The sequence below is a fragment of the Pongo abelii genome, chromosome 11, assembly GCF_028885655.2.
Source record: "Pongo abelii isolate AG06213 chromosome 11, NHGRI_mPonAbe1-v2.0_pri, whole genome shotgun sequence".
Taxonomy (NCBI): Eukaryota; Metazoa; Chordata; class Mammalia; order Primates; family Hominidae; genus Pongo; species Pongo abelii.
Window position 1 is genome coordinate 35,385,661 of NC_071996.2, and position 22,795 is coordinate 35,408,455.

Below are 22,795 nucleotides of genomic sequence, written 5' to 3' on the forward strand. Positions count from 1 at the left end.
CTAGGTAGTATTATATTCATGACATTGCTCTATTTTATTTATAATTTTTATAAGAGCTTAAAAATCTAGGTTTCATTTAAGCATTACTTGTGTGCTACAAAAATATAGTAATTTAGAGCTTGAAATTTTTTGAAAGGCTTTTTCAAATAAACCATTCTTTTGAATTCAAGTGATTAAGAGGATTAAAAGTATCAAGAATTTATTTCATTAGGCATTTCCCAATGGGATCAAGTTTTTCTGAAAAAACAAAAAACAAAACAAAAAAAACCTTATGTAAAACCAAGTATTAAAACATTTCCACTCAAATATATTAGGGAAAGTCCCAAAATGAAGCACAGGAAAAATAATGGCAACATAAATTCAATTATCGTACCAAGTAATCGCAGAAACATGCAGAAACATGGGCATTCAACTAAATAAATTATTCTGATTTTGCTCCTAGCTGACACAAATTACTCATTTCCTTGGACTTGATACAAGAAGGCTTCAGAGAAAAAGAAGAAATGCAATCAAAGAGCAAAGCACATTACTCATCATCTGCCAGCCTTGCAGCAACAGAGGTTTCCAACAGTCCCTCCCTGCCACAGCCTTGCAGGATATGTCTGTAAGCCAGTCTAATACATGCTTAAATGTTCTCATTTACAGACTTGATTTCCTTTTGCGGGTTCCTGCAAAAGTTCTCAATGGTGGTACTGCAACTTGCATCCAATAGCAAAGTGCCTGTAGTTATTTGTTACTAATAAAGTCCTGAAGTTTTCAAATGACTTGCTTTAAAGAACTGATCCTGGATTATTTCTAAAATCAGCAAGGGCAATAAAGTATTTACAACTAGTAGAGCCTGGCATCAACTAATCAGAAAGGACACTGGCCTGAGAAGATGCCGCTGTCTCAGGTACTAGATGGTGGCGAGGTTCACGGTATCATAGAAGGAATTTGTTAGTGCAGGGGACACTGGGGAGGAGGAAGAGTTAGGACATTCTAAGCTTTCATCAACCAGGAGGGAAGTATTTCGGCATTTTAACAACCTAGTGCATCTGTCTGTTAGGGTGAGAAAAAGCTGAATATCATTCCAGATAAATCATTTTAGCTTCACTCACATGCATCCTGGTGTGCTTTCTTGAGTGGAAGAAAGCAGATGAAGTAACATGCTGGAAATCACACATAACCTATGGCTTTCCTCATTTGTGAACCCAAGGAAGCGTGCCACATACAGAAATACAAAGTCAGAGTTACAACTTTGCCCCCATATTCTCACACGCTGTGTTAGTTAAGGCTGCCATAACAAAATACCACAGAGTGGGGGGCTTCAACAACACAAGTTTATTTTTTCACAGTTCTAGAGGCTGGATGCCCAAGAGCAAGGTGCCGTCATTGCTGGGATCTGGGGAAGCCTCTCTTCCTGGCTTACAGATGGTAAATTTCTCCCTGGGTCCTCACATGGCCTCTCATCTGCGTGGCCACAGAGAAAGAGTGTTCTGGTGTCTCTACCTCTTGTTACAAAGGCACCATCAGTCTTATCCGATTAAGGCTCCATCTATAGGCCCTCCTTTAACCTTAATTACCTCCCTAAAGGGTGCATCTCCAAATACAGTCACATCTGGGGTTAGGGGTCCAAAATTCGAATTTTGGAGGTACATAATTCCATCCATAACACACACCATGTAAGAGGAAAGTGAGAAGCCTGCTCCCACACATTGTCTGCTTTGACCAATTTAAGTGAAGGTGAATTTGTGATTATTACTGTAGACAAAGAACCCTCTAAAAGCAGATTGTTGCTGTAGACCTGCCATATACCCATCTCAAAAAGGAACTCACCAAATCCCAGGCCACCTTGGCTAAAACCACACCTAATTACTGTAACTGTGCATCTAAATGATCAGCCAACAAGCACTACTGACTACCAGCTATATTCCCAGAACCAATGGAGATATACAAGAAGATTCACATCATTTGGGGGGAATGAGAGTATGCCTGTGACTTACCAGTGAACAAGATCAACTCATTTACACGTAATCAGTGGGGATCAGAGCCTTCCTGATGGTCATGTAGAATGTGCACAGGTAGAACCTCACTCTACAAACACACCCGTGACCATCACCTCTCTCACAGCCCTCTGCCATGATTCTCACGGCAACAAGAACATCCTCTGTCATAGCGGCATAACCCTAAGCAGACTGGGCCTGGGTACCTTTTGGTGTAGGCAACATCCAGATAGCTGTTTCTTCCTTACTGTAATCATTTCCAATTTCATTCAAGAGCCTCATTCATACTGGGCTGTGACGAACATTTGGCTAACAGATTGCTTAAGTGAAAAATACAAAAGAGTGACGACAGAGTAAAAGATAAATTAGTGGAAAAAATCACGTGACACTTTCACTCTAGGAAGAAAGGGACATAGCACAGAATGAGTAATAGAATCTCCTACAGCCCACAGCCCCTGTCAATAGATACTAAGATTCCAGGTAAATTAGAGGAATACACGAGAAGTCACTGAAACAGAAATCCAGCTGGGAGACAGAAATGCAAAATTCTCCGTAGAAGAAAATAGGAAGACCAAGGGCAGGGCAACATAGAGAAAAAACATGAAACTTTGCAACTGGAAAAATACACATCAGAAGTTCTTACTGGTCTTATGACCTTAGCCCTCTGAGTCACAATTTATTCATCTTTAAAATAGGTATGCTAGTCTGGGCGTGGTGCCTCACGCCTGTAATCCCAGCACTTTAGGAGGCCGAGGCAGGTGGATCACGAGGTCAGGAGATCGAGACCATCCTGGCTAACACAGTGAAACTCCGTATCTACTAAAAATACAAAAAATTAGCCGGGTATGGCAGCATGTGCCTGTAGTCCCAGCTACTCGGGAGGCTGAGGTGGGAGAATAGTGTGAACCCGGGAGGCGGAGCTTGCAGTGAGCCAAGATCGCACCACTGCACTCCAGCCTAGTCAACAGAGTGACACTCCGTCTTAAAAAATAAAAATATGCTGTTCACTGGTTAACTACAAGGACTACATGACAATACTCAGGCCTGCAATCACACACACCCTCCAATGTCTCTGGAACATAACAAAAACCACTATAAATATCTGTTAACAGTATAATTAGGAGCTACACTTCTAATGTTAACTTGCAGCTGAAACCATCAACTATCATTCACAAGAATGACAATGCCATCTGCAGTAAGACTCAGAAGTATTGGAAACCCTTCCAAGCCTTTATGTAGACAGATGAGAAGCAGCCATTTGGTTTAATATACAATTATCGTCAGAACTACCCTATAATTTGCCTCCTACAAATATCCAAATGCCACTAAATGGGGCACAAGGTCACTGTGGTGGAGCAGACTGTCTCATAGCTGACTGTCTTATTTCTATTAGAGATGACCCAGGGCCAGATGTGTGCATGGAATCTTCTGCTGGCCTTACACTTTTAGCAAATGGATACGATGAAACGTGTCCCCAGATAACAGGCCATAGGGCAGCCAGGGCAGTTCTCCTTGCTGAATTCTGCTTCCAGCTGCTCCATGGGATGAAACTTTGTGTTCTAGGGAAGTTTCCTGTCAACTTGTCAAAACAGTCACTCTGGCCACTCACACTTGCATTTAAGTTATAGGGCCCAAGTGTTTGGCCAGTGACTCTACCTTGGGTGGTGCTCAAAGAGGAATCCTCTCTTCCCCTAAGGATCGTTTACACAATTGGAGTTTTTTGTTTTTTTTTTCTTGAATATGTTTTAAGCTGTTGTTAATTCTACAAAACAGATGGGCAGCTAAATCTTTTGAAGTTGCTAAATATATTTTGAGAGCATACAATTTTTATACAACTAACGTTCAGTTTATATTTCTATCAGCTAAACTGTTATTAATATTTGCAAAAGCCAAATGTCAAAAGCATTTTAAAACGTCAAACCATGTGAACACGATTAGGGAGGGGTTTCTTGTAAGAATTGGAAAATTTCACCTAACGGTACTGTCTCTCCTATACCCACGCGCAAAATGCCAAGCTCCAGGCCCTGAGATTCAGGGGACTTCACTCTGAGCCTCCTCTAGCCATCCCCTTCCACCATGTGTGGGTTTCCCTGCATCATGGGGTGATGCCCCTGCAGAGTCTGTGCCTCCCCTCTGCCTCATGATGTTCAGGGTATGCTGAACCAGGAATTTCTTTCCAAATGGGCCCAAGCCTGCTTCCAGGACCTGCTGGGGCTGTGTGCACACCCAAGATCCAAAAAGTAGCCAAATGCTGGCAGCAGGCATGGAATGTGGACAGAGTATAGACATGACAGCTAGGGTGCACACGCATGTGCACCCCAGGCCCTTAGTGGTAATGGGAACATGGAGCTGGGGGTGAGAGAAGAAAGGGAGCCAACCAAACCACTGGGCTGCAAGCTGGGTGTTAGGAATTGGCTGCCCCTGTACCAAATGGGCCAAAATGGAACTCCAAGGACTCTGAGAATTCCATGCTTGATTCGGCCTTCCAGGTCGTGATGAAGATACATTCACCAAGGAGAACACATTTTACTTAGCATTTTATTTTGCTGACTTGGTTTATAACTTGTATATATTTAGACCCGTAGAATGTGGGCTGCCATTTATATACTCTTGTTCTAGGCCTTGTAAATATTAGGGGTAGGGCTGCATCAGAGTTAGGTTTAGAAAATTATAGACTTGCAAGTAAGAGTAATTGTATTAAGTTCTGTTAATTTCTTCAGCAAAACTAAGATTGCAACTAATAATCTATAAGAAAGCAGCATGTCTCAGAGGTATTCTCTTCTTTTATTTTCATAAAACATTACAAACATTTGCAAAAGTAAAGGTTCCGGTGTAAGAAATGCTCACATGCTTGATTATAACCAACTCAAAGCCAATTGAGTTTCAACATTAACCCCGATCCTCCCTCCAAATTATTTAAATTACATCACACAAGCATATCTTTTCAGCCATATTTATGTCAGTATGGATAGGTACGTCTTTTAAATATGTCTTTTAAAAAACATAGCCATATGTTATCACACCTAAAAACATGAACTATATCAAATATTCAGGGAGTAGACAAATCTTCCAACCATATTTTCAGATTGTCTCATTTGTTTTCTTTTTTGCAGCATTTTCAAATCAGGATCCAAATAGGGTCCACCCAATGTCTCGCAACACTATTCTTGATCTATAGGTTTTCTCCCCACCTCTTTTTTTCTTCCTTGTACTCTATTTGTTGAAAAAAACAGGTCATTTGTTCCGTAGAATTTCCCATAGTTTGGATTTTGCAGAACCTAGTCTTATAGTGTTTCCTGTAAATTGTTCATTATATCTACAGGCTTGATGAGATTCAAGGTTCATTTTTTTGGCAAGGTTGCTTCATAGATAGTTTTGGGTATTTCCATCAAGAGACACAAGATGTATAAATGTCTCTCTCTGGTATGTTAGCACTATTTCTGATGCACTATTTCATTAAAAATTGCAAAACAGCTTCTAATTATATTCTCCTTTCTCCATTTATTAGCTAAAATATCTTACAAAAGGAAACTTCTCTCCACTGAGGATGATTTAGTAACAGTTCTTAAAGACAGAATGCTTCTTTCTCATTGTTTATCAGTTTTGAAAATAAAAAGCTGGTTTCCTAGAATCCTCTAAAGGTTTTCTTGGGGTTGTTTTGTATTATTATAAGTGAAAGGATTTAAACAAAAGCTGACAGGCTTTAATACACTGCAGTTAGTATTCTTATTGATGCATGAATTGAGCTGTTTTTGATTGGTGGAAGACTTTTCAAATTGGATCCTGGACATTTTAACAACAGCCTCAGACTGCTATGACAAAAACAACACTACCTCTAAAAATATGACCACTAAAAGCAACGATATTTTGTGGGTTTCTTTTTGTCATGAATATAGATCCCACTACAAATGTACAAGCATCTGTTTTCAAGTCACTTCAAATGATTGTTCACTCTGTAGATGTGCCATCAACTACAATTGCAGTTAGATTTACTGGTTTTGCTTTCAATCTGGGGGAATTTTAAAATTAGATGTTATGTTAGAATTTTATTAAACATGTATGTATTTATAAAGTCAAATCCTCAAAACAAGGTTTATTGAGAGAAATTTAGCTTCTATTCTTGTCCCATCCCATCTTCTCTCTTTCTATTTAAAGTTAACAACTTTTTAAGACTTACATCATTCTTCCAAATACATCTCTTTCTGCATGTTTGTTTACATTTGTGGACATCCACACATGTACAAATTCCATTTATTTGAAGGTAAATTGAAGTATATGTGTGTGTGTGTGTGTATATATATAGTGTTCACACACACACACACACACACACACCCTTCTCAACCTGGTATGGAGATTGGTGATTTGCTTTGTCCGATGATTGATTATTTTGTTTTATATGAAAACGAGATTGAAATATTGAAAATGAGGAACTCTAGATAAATATTTTTTGTAAAGTAGTGCCATGGAAATGATGTTGAACTCTCTAAATCACCATATTTACATCTACCATTCACTTCAAATTTAACTGAAGATCAATTTCTCCAATTGTTAAGGGTTCATTAATCAAGTAATTCTGGAAGAGGACATATTGATGTTTGAACTTAATTATTATGAAGTTTTATAAGTTTTAGAATGAACTTGAATATATATGTCTAACATAATTTTTTGTAACTTATGCAAAATAAGAAAAATTTGTCAGTCATGCAGAACATACCTCAAGCAATTAATAAATACACTGATATATTCTCAAAGACACTGGAAGAAAAAACTTTAGTAAAATGGTATATATCTAAAACTATATAATTGCTCCAAACATAAATACTGCATTGATGCAAACACTAAATTTTTGAGAAGCTTAATATATATTAATTTTTGTAGTGTACAACAGGAAGAGAATCCTTAAGCGACAGACAGACCTTACTTAAATCCTGATTCAGTCATTAGTGGCTGTGTGACCTTTGCAAATTGCTTAACCTTTCTGGGCTTTGTTTTCTTTATTTATCAAATATGGATGCTAATAGTTCCTCACTGGTCTATAATCAATAAGATTATTTGATTATTTGTTTAAAGCATGCAGAAACACAACTGGTACAAGGCCAATGCTCAATAATATTAGCTCACTTGTTCTTTTGTAGGCAACATAAATGGAAGACAGTATGAATAATGGTTAAGACCTATGGTATCTGAGTTCAAACACCAGCTATGATACATCCAAACAGTATGAAGATGGGCAAGTTATTTAACTCATGGGAGCCTCAGTTTCTTCATCTGTAAAGGAGTGATGCTAAGAATATCTTCCATAGAGGACTGTTTTAAGAATTAAATTACATGAAATACTATATGAAAATTACATGAAATAGTTCGTCTAAAAGGAAGGGATGTTTATTTGTTTCATTTCACTGTTATAACCCTGGTACCTAAAATAATACTGGCACTTGGTAATTCTCCTTAAGTGTTAATAAAAAATAAATGAGATAACTGTTTGAATCTCACGTATTTCATGTTACTTTCAAGTTGCTGCTTTTCACATCTAAGAGTTCTTTCCTCATGCACTGAGACTTAGTCCTTCACCTCTCCAGATTTCATTAAATGATGGATGTTCTCACTGTCAGTGTAATCTCCAAAGTCCCGGCCTTTCCTGAACTGGGGTTTGGGTGCACTGAGGCAGTAACTACAGTCTTACTACCCCACTACTCAATTCTTTACTCAAGAGAGGCTGCTTAGAAAGTCTGGGTCTGCAGAATCTCATAGTCATTCCAATCTATTAGACCTGTAGGATATTTCCTGATAACATATCATGTGTTTTGGTGATTGTTTCTGAAAAGGCAATAGACTTGTAAGTGTTCTATGTGTCATGCGTATTGGAAGTACACTAAATATATTACTACTTCACTGGGGACTCTCTTGACAATAATGTGAATTACTGAGGGAACAGAAATCAATTCTTAAAGTGTTTCTGACATCAAAGGTGACAGCTGGGCTTCAGGAAAAGAGTTCAAAGTAAGATTGACTTCGTGATTGAGATATTCATAAGACTCACACTGCAAAGGTAGGTCGGGCATTCTTCCACTGCCCAAGATGCAAGGGAATGATGCAGGCAGATTCCAAGCTGAGTTTGCTGAGATAAAGGCCTTCAAGGAACTGAGCTTCGGCAACATGCATTGTGAGTACCCATACCATCAGGTCTGTCTTTGTATTCTGTTCTCTGAACCTAAAATGCCCTTCCTTCAGTTCTCTATTAAACCCTCTTCACCTGCACATGCTTCAATACTCATTTCAAATGAATCCATTTCTGGCTGGCAGAGTTTTTCATCTATCATTTTTTTCTCCCTGTCTTATAGCAAATATTTGATCCTAACCTTAGTTATTTTCACATGTAACTCTTTTTTTACCCTAAGATCCTTGGCAACAAGGGATATGGCTTACTTATTTCTGTGTCTCCACACCTTGCTTAGCATACAGCCAAACCAATTTTTTTTAATTATCATACTTTAGGTTTAGTAGTATCTGCAAAAAAAAGTTATTCTTTATACAACATTACCTAAGTGGAAATTTTATTTTAAAATTCAATAGAAATAATATAAATTAGATTTTTTAAAATCTCAATATGATGGACCAAGTTGGCCAAATACTATCCACAGTGAGGGTTATTAAATGGTAGATTCAAACAGCAGCAAGTTCCATCAGAAATAACACTTTATTCATTTACTTCACCATTTATTGTGCACCTACTATGTGCCAGACTAAAATCATAAGCAGCTTACATTTCACAAAGGGAAGATACAATATGCAAGTGCAAAATGCTAGCAAGAAAAAAATATAACTTTGTGATAAAAGTCTGTAATCAAGTGAGTAAAGCAGAACATTATAAAAGGCATCAGGGAGATGGTGAATTCGGAGCTGGATTTTGTTAGCTAAACACATATTGTCAAAGCCAACAGCAAAGGGAAAATTTGGGCCATCTTAACTAAATTCAATGGCTACACAGTCCATGTCACAAATGCAACTATAACTTGATTCTGGTCTATGTATTTGGAAACACTGACTCAATCATCAGCACAAGTGGTTTGAAAATATAACGGGAAAATATACTAAGCAAGCAGACACCATAAAAAAGGCACTAATGACACAAACATTCAACCTTCCTTACAAACTTTGAAACAGAAAAATGGTGGTTGCCCAGTTTTTTTTTGTTGTTGTTGTTTGTTTCTTTTTGAGACGGAGTCTCCCTCTGTTGCCCAGGCTGGAGTGCAATGGTGCAATCTCAGCTCACTGCAACCTCCGCCTCCTGGGTTCAAGTGATTCTTCTCCTGCCTCGGCCTCCTGAGTAGCTGGAATTACAGGTGACTGCCACTATGCCAGCTAATTTTTGTAGTTTTTAGTAGAGAGGGGGTTTCACCATGTTGGTCAGGCTGGTCTCAAACTCCTGACCTCAGATGATCCACTCGTCTCGGCCTCCCAAAGTGCTGGGATTACAGACATGAGCCACCATGCCTGGCCCAGTTTGTCTTTTAATTTGATATAATTGTATCTATCCCTCTGGCCCAAGAGTCTCTTAGGTGCAACCTCAGCAGGGTGATAATAATTAAGTTTAAGAAATACTGTAAGTGGCAGAGCATGTCAATCTATGAGCAAGGCTGAATTCTGCATGAAATACAATTGCTTAGATCAGTAGGGTAAATATAGTTTAAAACAATCTATTGTATATTTCAAAATAGCTAGAAGAGAATAATTTGAATGTTTCTAGCAAAAGATAAATATTTAAGGTGGTGGAAATCCCAATACCACTAATTTCATATTTTCAAATTATATGAGTGTATCAAAAGATCACTTGTACTCCAAAATTATGTACACCTATTATCTATCAATAAATTTTAAAAAGCTCCACTTTCCATTACAGATTATAAACTACAAAACAAATAAACGACGGAGCAGAAAGAGTGTGTGACCAGAAGTCGGAAGCCCTGGGTTCCGGGTTGGGGTCCACATAGCCATGTGATCATAAGCAAGTTACTTCATTTTTTAAGCTTCAATATAATATTTATTATTATTAATATATATGCTTCAATATCATATAATATGCTCTCCCTATCATATGTAAGGTTATAATGAGGAATGAAATAACATAGGGAATGATTTTGGAAATGATAAAATATAAAAGTAAAAAGTACTGTCATTTCTGTGACCATGGGGATATCAATATTAATTAAAATGCTTATTATAAAACACAACTTCTTAAAGCGGTTATAGAAAATAAACAAGGAAAAAGAAATGTATATTTCTGTCTTGAGAAAATGCATGCTGTCAGTTGTTACTCCTGTAAACGACAGGTGAAAACCTTTGGTCAGGAGAAATGTGCAAAGAATTCTGAAACACAGTTTAATGAAAACTACAACACATTTCTTTTGTCAGAACCTCATAGCTTCAGCATAGCTAATTCTCTGCTTTATTCTCAAGAAACATTCTTAAAAGCTTGAGGCTGTTTGTTAGCAACAGATGTAGACATTTATAAACAAGGATCATCTTAACAGAATTATTTCTCACAAATTAAATAAAAGATCCCAAAGAACGGTTTCAACTATTTACAGTTAGCACTTAGACTTACACTCTGCAGGAACAGTGTTCATTAAATGCACTGCCTATGGACCAAAAAGGTAATCAGAACAACAATCTATACTACCGGGACTGCTGCCTGTGCCTCTGCCCCATATGCAAACCTTAGAGAGATTGGTATAAATGTTATCTGAGAGCCATAAAAGACTCTCGGAAAGTAAACTTTAGCCTATGGAAAGTAAACTTTCAATGCACCAAATTCCATTTAGTGCCCTGCAGAAAGAATTCTGCAAAGAGTATTCTGAAACAGGCAACTCATCTTTTATAGGTGAGCACTCCATCACAGAAGCCCAGAGATGAGAAATCAGGTCTTCATCCTCCCAGGCCATCACAGTTTATAACTCTAAGAATGATGACTATTATCAAAATTTTAAAGATCCCCAGAAATGGCCATTCTACAACCTCTCTTGGAAGCAAATTTCTGTCATAAACACACTATCTGTAAAATTCTTCTACATGCTTAATCTAAGTCTAGTAGAACACTCGCTGCATCTTTCTACTTTAGTGAAGATATTAATTCATTCATTCATTCTCCAATCAACAAATATTTATTTAATGTTTATGATGGCAAAGGTTATTCGTGGTAGTATAAGAGAGGAACAGGAGTACAAACAATATCTGTCCCTTGGATAGGCAGCAACCTTTAACTCTTTATTTGGATCATTATTAGGAGCAATGTATGAAAATAGCTGCCAATTTGCAGAAAATACCGATGCCAGAAGAACATGGTGCCCAGTCCCAAGTACAGTAATCAACAAAACTTAGACTGTAGGAAGCTCTACAGGTCAAATATTCTAGGTCTTTAATGCATAAAATATGAAGGAAAAGGAAGGGATGGACAGTAACCTGTAGGTTCAAAGAAACTTAAAAGATATATCCAGTTGTTTTTTTAACAGATGCACAAGACTAAACTGAAGGGTTTGGGGATGCACATTAAATGATGAAACTATTAAAAACACAGGAAGGTTATTGCTATAAAGTCAGACTAATAGCTTATTGGAAAAAGATAAAGGTTGAGGCTGAGAAGAGGCACCCAGATGGGATTTTGGGTGGCTGGCAGAGTCTCCTTTCTTGACCTAGCGTTGGTTACAAAGCCATTCACCTTAGAATTATTCCTTAAGCCAGACATTTATTTATTTTGTGTGGCTTCCTGTGTCTATGTTTTATTTTTGAAGAAGCATGTATGGATATGAAGCAACTAGAACTCCTATACATTGCTACATTGCTAGTAGAAATGCAAAAAGGCTCAGATAATTTGGAAAACAGTTTGGCAGTTCCTTATGGAATTAAACAAATGCTTACTATATGGCTCTGTGGTCCCACCCTAGTTATCTGCCCAAGAGGTAAACACTCTAAGACCTGAACATGAATGTTGACAGCAGCTTTAATCACATTCACTCAAAATGGGAGGGAATCCAAATGTCTATCAACAGGTGAATGAATAAACATATAGTAGTATATCTACATAACACAATACTATTCAAGAACAAAAAATGAACTACTGATTTTTGCAAAAACATGGACACGTCTCAAAAGAATCACACGAAGTCAAAGAAGCCAGACCAAAAAGTTCCATACTTTATGACTTCGTCATTTATAAGCCTTTCTGGAAAAGGCAAAACTACAGGGAGAGAAATAAGACTAGTAGTTACCAGCGGCTTGGGAGGGAAATGAGAACAAAGAGGGAGGGAGAGAACTGGTCCAGGACATGAAAATATTTTGTATTTTAACTGTGGTGGTAGTTACATGAGGGTCAATGCTTGTCCAAACTTATCTAAACTATAAACGTAAGAAAAGTGGATTTTCTTTTTTTTTCTTTATTATTATTATTATTATTATTATTATTATTATACTTTAAGTTTTAGGGTACATGTGCACAATGTGCAGGTTAGTTACATATGCATACATGTGCCATACTGGTGTGCTGCACCCATTAACTCGCCATTTAGCATTAGGTATATCTCCTAATGCTATCCCTCCCCCCTCCCCCCACCCCACAACAGTCCTCAGAGTGTGATGTTCCCCTTCCTGTGTCCATGTGTTCTCATTGTTCAATTCCCATCTATAAACCGCACCAAAAAATAAAATTTATTCTTGAAAGTAGAAATCAATTTAATTTTCAGTTTTAAAACATTATTCTATATCTCACACATTTTCTTACAGGAAAAAATGTGTTGGAGTAGGGACAGTAATGTATTAGAAGTTATAGTATGTTATTAAAACATATTTAGAGGAGAGACTAAATCATTGGTATTTTTATTGATGGCTCTTTCTTCAGAGAAATTGTTAAAAAGTGAAAACAATTCTGCTTGTCATAAAGTTCTCTCTGTTTAGACTTTTTACCAAACGAATACAAATAAATCTTAAAGTGGACAACATCAGAGCCAAGAGCAATCTTGGTTATATGTTCACAGCAGAGTATCTTAACTTCCTTTTGCCGGTCAAGTTCCCCAGTATTTAATTTTGGCTGTTTCCGACAGAAATTTTTCATCTAGGCTTGGCAGTTTTCTAATCTCAACTTCTCCAGAGTCAAGTAACCAAAATAGACGTGGCCAAAACCCAGTCCCACAGAGCCTCCCTGTGATTACAGCACGGACAATAAGACAGTCTCCTCCAAGACCTCAACATAAAACTCATTGTTAGATACTTCAAGAAGGCCTGGTTACAAATGCGAAATTATTACTTCACCCAATAAATCAGTGCATTTCATTTCTAATGCAGGGCCTTTTAAAAAGCATAAAAAGCATTATAAAACTATCATGCAATTGAATTTACTCATTTCACAGATGAGCAAATTGAGACCCAAAAGGGTCAAATTACTTAACCAGAGTTATTAAGCTACTTAGAGGTACACTGACACCAGGTCCTGGACAACCCATTAAATAGGATAGTGCTCTTTGCAACGAAATTGGAACTATACTCCGTATTAATACTGTTTTCTCTACAGGGATGAATAATAGGCAACATAACTTTCACGTTGTCTACTCAAAAACATATAGCTCTTTAAAAAAATTAAGAAGAAACATGTGACCATCTCATCATTTATTAGGCAGAAAGAGAAATACAAAATAAGTAATGTTCAGCTTTCAGTAAGTTAGTATTTGCCCAAGGAGCCGAAAACAGCCTTTCTTTCCGGTTTGCTACATAATTCGTTTTGGCTTTCCTTTGCGTTGCTTAAGGGAGAGCTTACACGCTAGATCGCTAAGATATAAACTTCTGACATCAAAATATGATCCAGATTATGTTATCCAGGCATTTTAAAAGAGGTCATTTAAAATCTTTTCTTCCATTTGTTGTAATTTGAAGAAAATTTATCCTTGAACCAATGTTGCTTTACCATGTTCAACTTCTGGTAGATTTACATAGAGCAGCAGATGAGAGACCCCAATTTTTATGAAAAGTCTCAGGCAGAAATATTGCTGATGATGTGGAAATAGCAATTCCAAATCAACAGAAAATTGCCCTCTGTATTCATCAGGAGGAACAAGGCACTCAGGAGAGCCGGCCTCTGAGACAGGTTAAAGTTGACGAACAGTCAGACATGGGAACAAGTGCAGAAGAGGAGGAGAAGAGCTCTGTGCTGATGCTTGTCCAAAGGTCAATTGACAGCTTTTCTCACCTTGTTACATTTTCCTCCTTCTAAAGATGCAGAGAAAATGTTCTTTTAATGTACCAGACAGATACAGAAGCAGAAGGGAGTACATGGGTAGAACATTTAAGGGCATATTATCCTCTTCAACACACACTTCTATGCCAGGTGCCTACAGCTTCCAAATGGGCAGCAGAAAATGAACCCTAGGATTCCATAAAGTCTCTGAGAGCCGATAATGTGAACAGCAATGAACGAACGAGTTAAGCGGTAAAACCATCTCCATTTACGACTCCTTGAAGTTCAGCATGCAGCAGACTGCACTTAAGCACAGCAATCAACTGTGATAGGAGAATCCCCATTACAGTAAGCAAAGAAATAGCTTCAAGGCAGTGGATGACGGTGCCAAGGGAGAAGGTCAGAACAGGTGCAGAGAAATCCTGAAGGAAGGGAGTGAAAGCTTGAGCTCCATGTGGATGATTTTTAACTATCCCGGTCAAATATGAGTGGCAAACCTTAATTATTCCCCCTTATTTGGAGGTACAATGACTGGTGTAAACACACACGGAACATTTCAAGGCTGAAGAGGCCTGAAATCAAGTATCTTGATTCCTGATACTTGGGTTGTAATATGGTTTGCTAAGAACATTTACAAATTATATCTGCCAGGTGCTAAATCTGCCAGACCAATTTTAATTTAAATCTTCAAACATGCTGCAGCACAGAGCTGTGACACAATAAAATGTGTAGTATTACTGTTGTCACTATGCAATCTTTAATTTCACCTGACTATTCATGCCTCAGCATAACAAACCATTAACAAGTATGAAGTCTGGCTGTTCTGAATCTGGACAGAAGTGCCCTTTATTTACAGCTAAGCTATAAATACGGTGTTTTGTTCATATATATACATAAGACTTCTCTATCTGAATTCTACTTTTTCTTGAGAGCACATAATAAAAGTGGATTAAAAAAAGAGGGATTACTAGGCACACAATAAAAGTGTTTGTTTCCTGTTGAAAACAGCAGCTTTCATTACTAATCTACAAACTGGGCCTGGCTTGGTGGCTCACCAGCACTTTGGGAGGCTGAGGTGTGAGGCTCACTTGAGCCCAGGAGTTTGAGACCAGCCTGGGCAACATGGTAAAACTACGTCTACCACAATTACAAAAATTAGCCAGGCGTGGTGACACACACCTGTAGTCCCAGCTACTTGGGAGGCTGAGGTGGGAGGATGGTTTGAGCCCAGGAGGTGTAGGCTGCAGCGAGGTGAGGCTGCACCACTGCACTCCAGCCTGGGGAACCTGAGCCAGACCCTGTCTCAATAATAATAATCATCATCATCACCTACAAATTGATTAGATTATTTCCAAAGGGACCAACAGAGATACCTATGCAAATCATGCATGACATGCACAATTACATATATGAAATCAGTACTCTGTAGAGTTGCTTATCTCCTCACTTTATCACCTCAGTGATCCCATTACTCTACCTTTATTTTTTCGTAAATCACTGTTATTTCAACTCAACGTACCCCACCCTAACTTGCAGACAATATTCCTGAAAGTGCTCCTCTAGGTGAATCTAACTGATACACAAACACTTCATTACCTCAACATGGATAAGAAATCCAGGGGTCCAAACAGTGATTGTCTTTACATACAAGGGAAGACAGTTCCATAGTCTCATCTACAGCATTCACCTTGGCTGTCTGGACAACCACAATTCAAACAAGCGGTTAGAGGAGTGGGGAGAGTGGGAAGAATCTGGAATTTTAGATAGTTACAAAGCTAATCCCTCATAAAATACGCCCAGCCACACAGACAATGGGTTAAATAATCACTTTCACATCTGGAAAGCACCTTTGATGTATATCGCCAAATAATAAGATAAAGTGGCAGCCCTAAGGTATCACCACCTGCCTCTAACTACTACCTTATTGAAGTGCTCTCTCAACTGTGAAGAAGGCTTAATTTGCAAGTACCTTTTTTTATCCATATTTACATTAAAGAATGTAAATGGTCTGAACCAAGTTTGTTATGCCTGTCTGAATCACCCTCATTGCAGGCAATTTCTGATTTATGAGCTTAGAGCTGATTAGGTAACCTCTGGCGGCATATCCAACTTTTTTTATTGCCTAAACTTTGGACCATTTCTGATCATTATAGCCTAATCAGAGGTCAAGAGGGAAGAAGGGATTGTGGCTGAAGGTTTGGTGGTGATATAAAAAAAAAAAAACTACTCATTCAAGCATTTGTATAGATTTTTATCACCTCAGCGATCCCATTACTCATTAATAGAGACAATCACAAATGTTCAGGCTTGCCTGTTGCCTTCAAGACATCAGGCTCATCACACAGCTGAAACTGCATAAAATTAAGCCATGGACCACCTCTCCTGAATCACTCATCCTGACACCTGAACTCTACTTCCCACGTGTACCTAACTGTCCCAGCATCTAACTTCATTCTCCGCTTCTCCCTCCATTGCCTCACCCTGTTACTGAAGCTGAGACTGGGAATCCCATAACTACTGTTTAGAGGCTCCCATGCCTACAAGGCCGTCAAACATACCGGTAAAACACGTCACCCAGCCCAGGCCAGGCGTCAGCATCTTATGCCTCTGTTTCCCACATTCATAGTATTAGAAAAGCACATGTATATATCTGGAGATTCCCATGAATCTGAAGTAGAATGGTTGCCCTGAGAACTTTAAGCACCAGAGTACCAGAGTAGTTCCTATTTCACTTGTGATCTCTTAGACATGACCCAGCATTCTTATTCCATATATTAGGAAATTGAAAAACAGCTTAACTTTCCAGATATAAGTGACATAGTGAAAGCAGCAGCCCTTGCAAGAATTAATCCTAATTTGCACCATTTTGGGCCACGTCTACTGTATCCTTCAGTGTCTTCTATAAAGTGTTCTATGTGATACATTGTATTACAAATTTATTAACAGAGATAATATTCCTCTCTTTAAGGAGTAGTAGCCTTTGGCCATGAGATAATAATTACATATTACTTGTTTTTTTTTTCTTTTGACCTTGTCTGCCAGGAATCTTAGAGCTAAATTACATGCTCATACTCAGAAAACTTGTTGGGCTATGTGAAGGTGATAACTTGCCACATTCTCCTTTCATGAGCTTATTTTGTTTTTATTTTATCAGCCCTTTTGTAAATCTACCTTTTATTTTAAGCCACACCACATTCTTTGAGAAAGTGGTTATTAGCTTAGTTTTTAAAAGTAACCTCAGCCCATGAACAATGTTCAAAAGTAATTCCACATCCCAGATAACATCACGCACAAAATGAACTCATCGACCCAAGAGAAAAAAAGAAGAAAATTATGAATATAAAGGTTTCTAATTCAATAGAATAATTTATGTTATGGAAATTATTTAGATGACCATGTTGGATGTTAACCCGGTCCAAGGGTGATGCAATAAAGGCTTATTCTATAATATTGAGAATGTTTCAAATAATAAGATTATTTAAACATAACTAGAAATATCTTAAAAACCAAAGTTTAAACTGTGAAAGGCCATCAGAAATGGTTCAGTAGGTCTACTCAAATTATTGTGTAATTATCTGTTACATATGCTTTTCCCCTCCATGTCTTTTACTGATTTACATTAGTTCTCTGGCTGTAACTGGACTTGAACTTTTCAGTTTCAATGATGCTTTACACGAGAAAACTAATTATAATAGGATAAAAATCCTTCACAAAAGAAGTATGTAAAAACCAACCACTACTTATTGTACACATAATTATCTTCTCTTTCAGCCTAGGATGTAGTCTTGGCTCTTGTGTAACTTAAATCTGTAGGGGATTGGCATCTGATTTACAGCAGATGACCCAGCATCATATGAATATAATTTACTATGCCATGTGTCTCCTGCCACCTAAATCAGTAGCTTGAATATAGAGACATCTCAATTAGACAGTGCAAGGAGAGCAAGATCTGCCTCCTCCTTTCCTGCGCCATTAAAACAAACAATATTACCAAGCAGTGCTTGTTTTAAATTCACTTTGGAGGGGTGGATCTATTATTTTAAGTTGGTTAGGAGACACAAAGGGAGAGTTGCCATCAAACTGAATGAAAAATCGAGCATAAGGTGATATAAGTAATAGCCTATGAGGGGTGGGACATGCATTTATTAAGGTATTGATTGGTGCATTTCTATAGCACCTGTGTATTATCATGGGCTTGAGGAGTTGAACAGGGCGTTAAATTATAATGCTGACCACACAGGAGTCATCCATCCTTCTTGTCCTGTTCCTCCATGAACTCCTACACCAAAGTTGAAGCACATACACAGTATTGGCCATAATGAGGTAAATTATCTGGAGGCTCAACTATGTTTGTTCTCTCCCTGCAACACATCTAAAAATTAAGCTGTCATTACAAAAACTTCATAATGACAAAGCTACATTATTTATCACCAGTCACAGTGTTCTCCAAATCCTGGTGAAAAGTTAAAGACAAGACCCACACAGTTTTCTCATGAGGATTTTAGGGCAACTTCTCAAACATGGGTACTGCCTGGGATAATCTCAGGAGAGAAAAGTGAAACAAATTATTTTCCTGATTTTATAAATGGTGAAGTATAGAAATGAATGCAGATTGTTCTTCACAAGGTGCCTATAACTGGTCCCAAGGCTGTAAATGCACAATTTTCTGGGGGATTCCTCCCATGGAATTGAAGGGATTTTAACATAATAGTTTGAACCATCACCTGCCTTCATATTAACTATAATTGGAAACTGAAAGATTCCAGCTGCTAGAATTAAATCTAGGAGCTACTTTTTCAGAATCTTCCCTTCAAATTCTTTGAAAGAGAGATTCTAGTGATCTCTCTCTCTCTTTTTTTTTTTTTTTTTTTTTTTTTTTTTTTTTTTTTTTTTTTTTTGGTAATGGAATCTTGCTTTGTTGTCAAGCCTGGAGTGCAGTGGCGCAATCTCGGCTCACTGCAAACTCCACCTCCTGGGTTCAAGTGATTCTCCTGTCTCAGCCTCCCGAGTAGCTGGGAATACAGGCACCTGCCACCATGCCCGGCTAATTTTTGTGTTTTTAGTAGAGATGGGGCTTTGCCATGTTGGCCAGGCTGGTCTTGAACTCCTGACCTCAAATGATCCGCCCACCTTGGCCTTCCAAAGTCCTGGAATTACAGGTGTGAACCACTGTGCCTGGCCACATTCAAGTGTTCTAGTGATATCTTTTTAAGGATATGAACTCACTGATTTTTTTTTTTTTTTTACTACTCCTTAATGTTTCCTCTAAGCAATGAGGAAGAGTTTATTGAATCATTAGAGTCACATACTCTCTCTTTGTCTTAAAATAGGATTGCGCTGACCAGTGAAATCTCATCCTCTTGGCTGGCCTTTTAAAGGACAAGCCTACAGGCTGCAAAGCCACCACAACTCACTTGAAGACCCTTAGGGAAGCCATCAGGAAAGAAAAGACAATCAGTTTCAATAAAGATCATGTCAGGTGCAAATGGAAAGTTTCAGAAAATTGGTCTGGATGCCATAGGATGCTTTAGTCAGAACAGAAGGTCTAAACGGTTGGTAAATTAGCTCATCAAACACAACAGAAGCTTACACAATGGACATTCAATCCAAGGTGTTACTGGTGCAGAGAGAGATGCACCTCAGGAAGCAATCTGCTCAGCTAAGAACAATACCTGGAGAACTGCTGCTGCAGGCCACGCATCTGAATTCTGTTGCGCTCAGACTCCAGGGTCACCTCCTGCAACCGCTTCTCGCTTTGAAGACGTAAGTGTCTCTCCTCTTCCAGTTCATGTATCAGCTTCTCATGCTATAAAAGACACAAAGGGAATGACTTTTAGGAAGGTGTTTATGACAAAAATAAGAAATAGCTGGTTATCAAGTGGTAACTTGAGCTTTATATATATGAATTTCATCCTTTGAACAACCCCACGAAGTAGGTCCTATTCTTAATCTCTTGTTATAGACAAAGAAACCAAGGATCAGAGACACCTAAGTAATTTGTGCAAGGTCATATAAACCAGAAGGTAATAGATTTTGAGTCCCAGGTGACTTAATTCTAACACTTGAATAATTTCCACTAACCCAGAGAGCATCCTGTGAAGAACTATGACCCAAAAATACTATTGAATGCACAATAAGTCAGATAATAATTAGTAAGATTATTACCTGTTCAGAATTATTTCATCTCTTCCATCTCTGGTATATCCTTGAAAGAGAAAATTACTATTTTTATAGAAGGACCGAAAATTTCAAGTTAATTAGAATGTGAAGCTGATGAGAGTGAGTCTCAAGAACTGTTTTTCATTTTGTCCAGTTAGGTCTTCAGATATAAAACTAGGCCAAGCCACCCACTGTTTTTATAATCCTAGATAACTAGCTCATCTCACGAACGGGTATCAGGGATTGAAAGAGGAACTGGATGACACAGAATTGATGGTTCAGCACAAACTCATTCCTGGAACTGGTAAAAAGCACACAGCTCAGATCCTCCTGATAGCACTGAGTCAGCTACACTAATGTCTTTTTTGTTTTGTTTTTGTATTGTTGTTGTTGTTGTTGTTGCCTTTTTTAAAAAGCATGCCATGCTGTTATTGTTACTGCTATTACTAAACTGAGCATTTTGTACACAGGATATACACTCTATGATGAAAACCATACATGCAATGTCTGATCATGAGGGACACACATACTTAAAAGGAAAGAAGACAAACAGTGACCTCTGTTTTGAAATAAACCAAACACTATGACTGTGTACTATGCACTATGGATTAAATATGATTCATCGCATGTGGCATATTCATAGGAAGTGATAGCAACGACAGATTTTCTCCAGCTCTAACTCATGAGAAAAAAGGCATTCTGAGGATCATGAAAGAAATATTAGACTAGAATCTAGATGTGAATCCTGATCCTCTAAAAATACTTACATATCCTCCTGCCTCTGTACCTTTGTTCCAGCGTGAAAAGCTCCCTAGGTCTCTCAGTTGAAAGCCTAGGGTTCCTTCCAGGCTCAGCTGCAAGCCATGTCCTCTACAACCTATCCCTCATCACTGCATTTCCTCCCTTCCCTGAATTCCAACATCGCCTACTATCTTTACCACCTTTTAGGTCTTTACTTTTTCTACTGTTATTTTTCATGTGAATTTATCATAATTCTCCACCTAGATAAATATTTGTTCAAGATGCCTTATGTGCAGATAGATTTTACATTTTTAGCACATTACCTAATACGCGGTACTGCTGGAAATATATTTGCTTATTGATTCTGAAGCTGGCCTTTTGCTTACTCAAGCCTGAATTTTTGATGGTCTACTTTTAACTCCCATAATCAGTTACTTTTACTGAAATCAGAAAAACTAAAATCAAAATTAAAATCAAATCTTTATTCTGTCACTTTGGAAAATAACATTCTGGAAGCGCTGGAAAGAAAGAAAAATGTGGTTGTGGAAGATAAATGGGTTAATTAAAGTTAACTCTTTACAAAAATGGTCAAAATGGCAAATTTCATGTTACATATATTTTACTATAATAAACTCTTTATGGTTATATATACAATTGACATTCCTCTTTTTATTGACTGATTAGACTAAAAGAAACATGGACAAGTCACCAATACTACAGAATTTGGAAGATAGTGCTTTGATTCCAGAAACAGGCCAAAAAAAAAAAAAAAGAATGTACGCTAAATAGTTCAAAAGCGCATGCTACGAAGCATGTGAAGTTCACACCTGTAATCCCAGCAGTTTGGGAGGCTGACGCGGGTGGATCACGAGGTCAGGAGTTCAAGACAAGCCTGGCCAAGATGGTGAAACCCCGTCTCTACTAAAAATAAAAAAATTAGCCAGGTGTGTTGGCGGGTGCCTATAATGCCATCTACTCGGGAGGCTGAGGCAGTGAATTGCTTGAACCCAGGAGGCGGAGGTTGCAGTGAGCCGAGATTACGCCACTGCACTCCAGCCTGGGTGACAGAGCGAGACTCCATCTCAAAAAAAAAAAAAAAAAAAAGAATGTAAAGTTTTGCAGAGAAAACAGCATTCCTCCTTCCTTCAAAAGTAAAGAATGCTCCATAGATTCACTCACTGACATATTAAAGAGTCCTAAAAACATGATCATGAGAGAACCTTTTCCACACGAATAACCTTTTCTCTTCAATTTATTTATGCCTTTTAAAACATGAAAGAAAAAAAGCACGCACACACACACACACACACACAAAAACCCTGGTAACACAGAGAAAATTCTAAGGAATTAAGACTACGAGGGCAAAAGCTTTTTACTAAAATATATTCCCTTCAAATGAGGTGTATTTCTATTAATCCATCAAAACTTGACAATAATCCACACCTACTAAATATGAAAAAGATTTGTACCCAACTTTTTTTTTTTTTTTTTTTTTTTGGAGACAGAGTCTCTCTCTGTCGCCCAGACTGGAGTGCAGTGGCACGATCTCAGCTCACTGCAAGCTCCGCCTCCCAGGTTCACACTATTCTCCTGCCTCAGCCTCCAGAGTAGCTGGGACTACAGGCACCCTCAACCACGCCTGGCTAATTTTCTGTATTTTTAGTAGAGACACGGTTTCTCGATGTTAGCCAGG

At 38.1% G+C, this 22,795-nt stretch overlaps 1 protein-coding gene across 24 annotated transcripts in view; it reads right to left on the reverse strand.

The window, feature by feature from the left end:
- Positions 1-22,795, reverse strand: part of NCKAP5 (NCK associated protein 5) — a 993,533-nt gene that overhangs the window by 440,828 nt on the left and 529,910 nt on the right. For 23 of the 24 annotated variants that reach the window (XM_054549292.2, XM_054549288.2, XM_054549290.2 and 20 more), the window contains one exon: positions 19,875-20,008. In XM_054549292.2, the coding sequence (XP_054405267.2) occupies positions 19,875-20,008 (134 nt within the window). Of the gene's footprint in view, positions 1-19,874; positions 20,009-22,795 lie in introns of those variants that run through there. The other variant, XM_063712751.1, reaches the window with a different exon arrangement.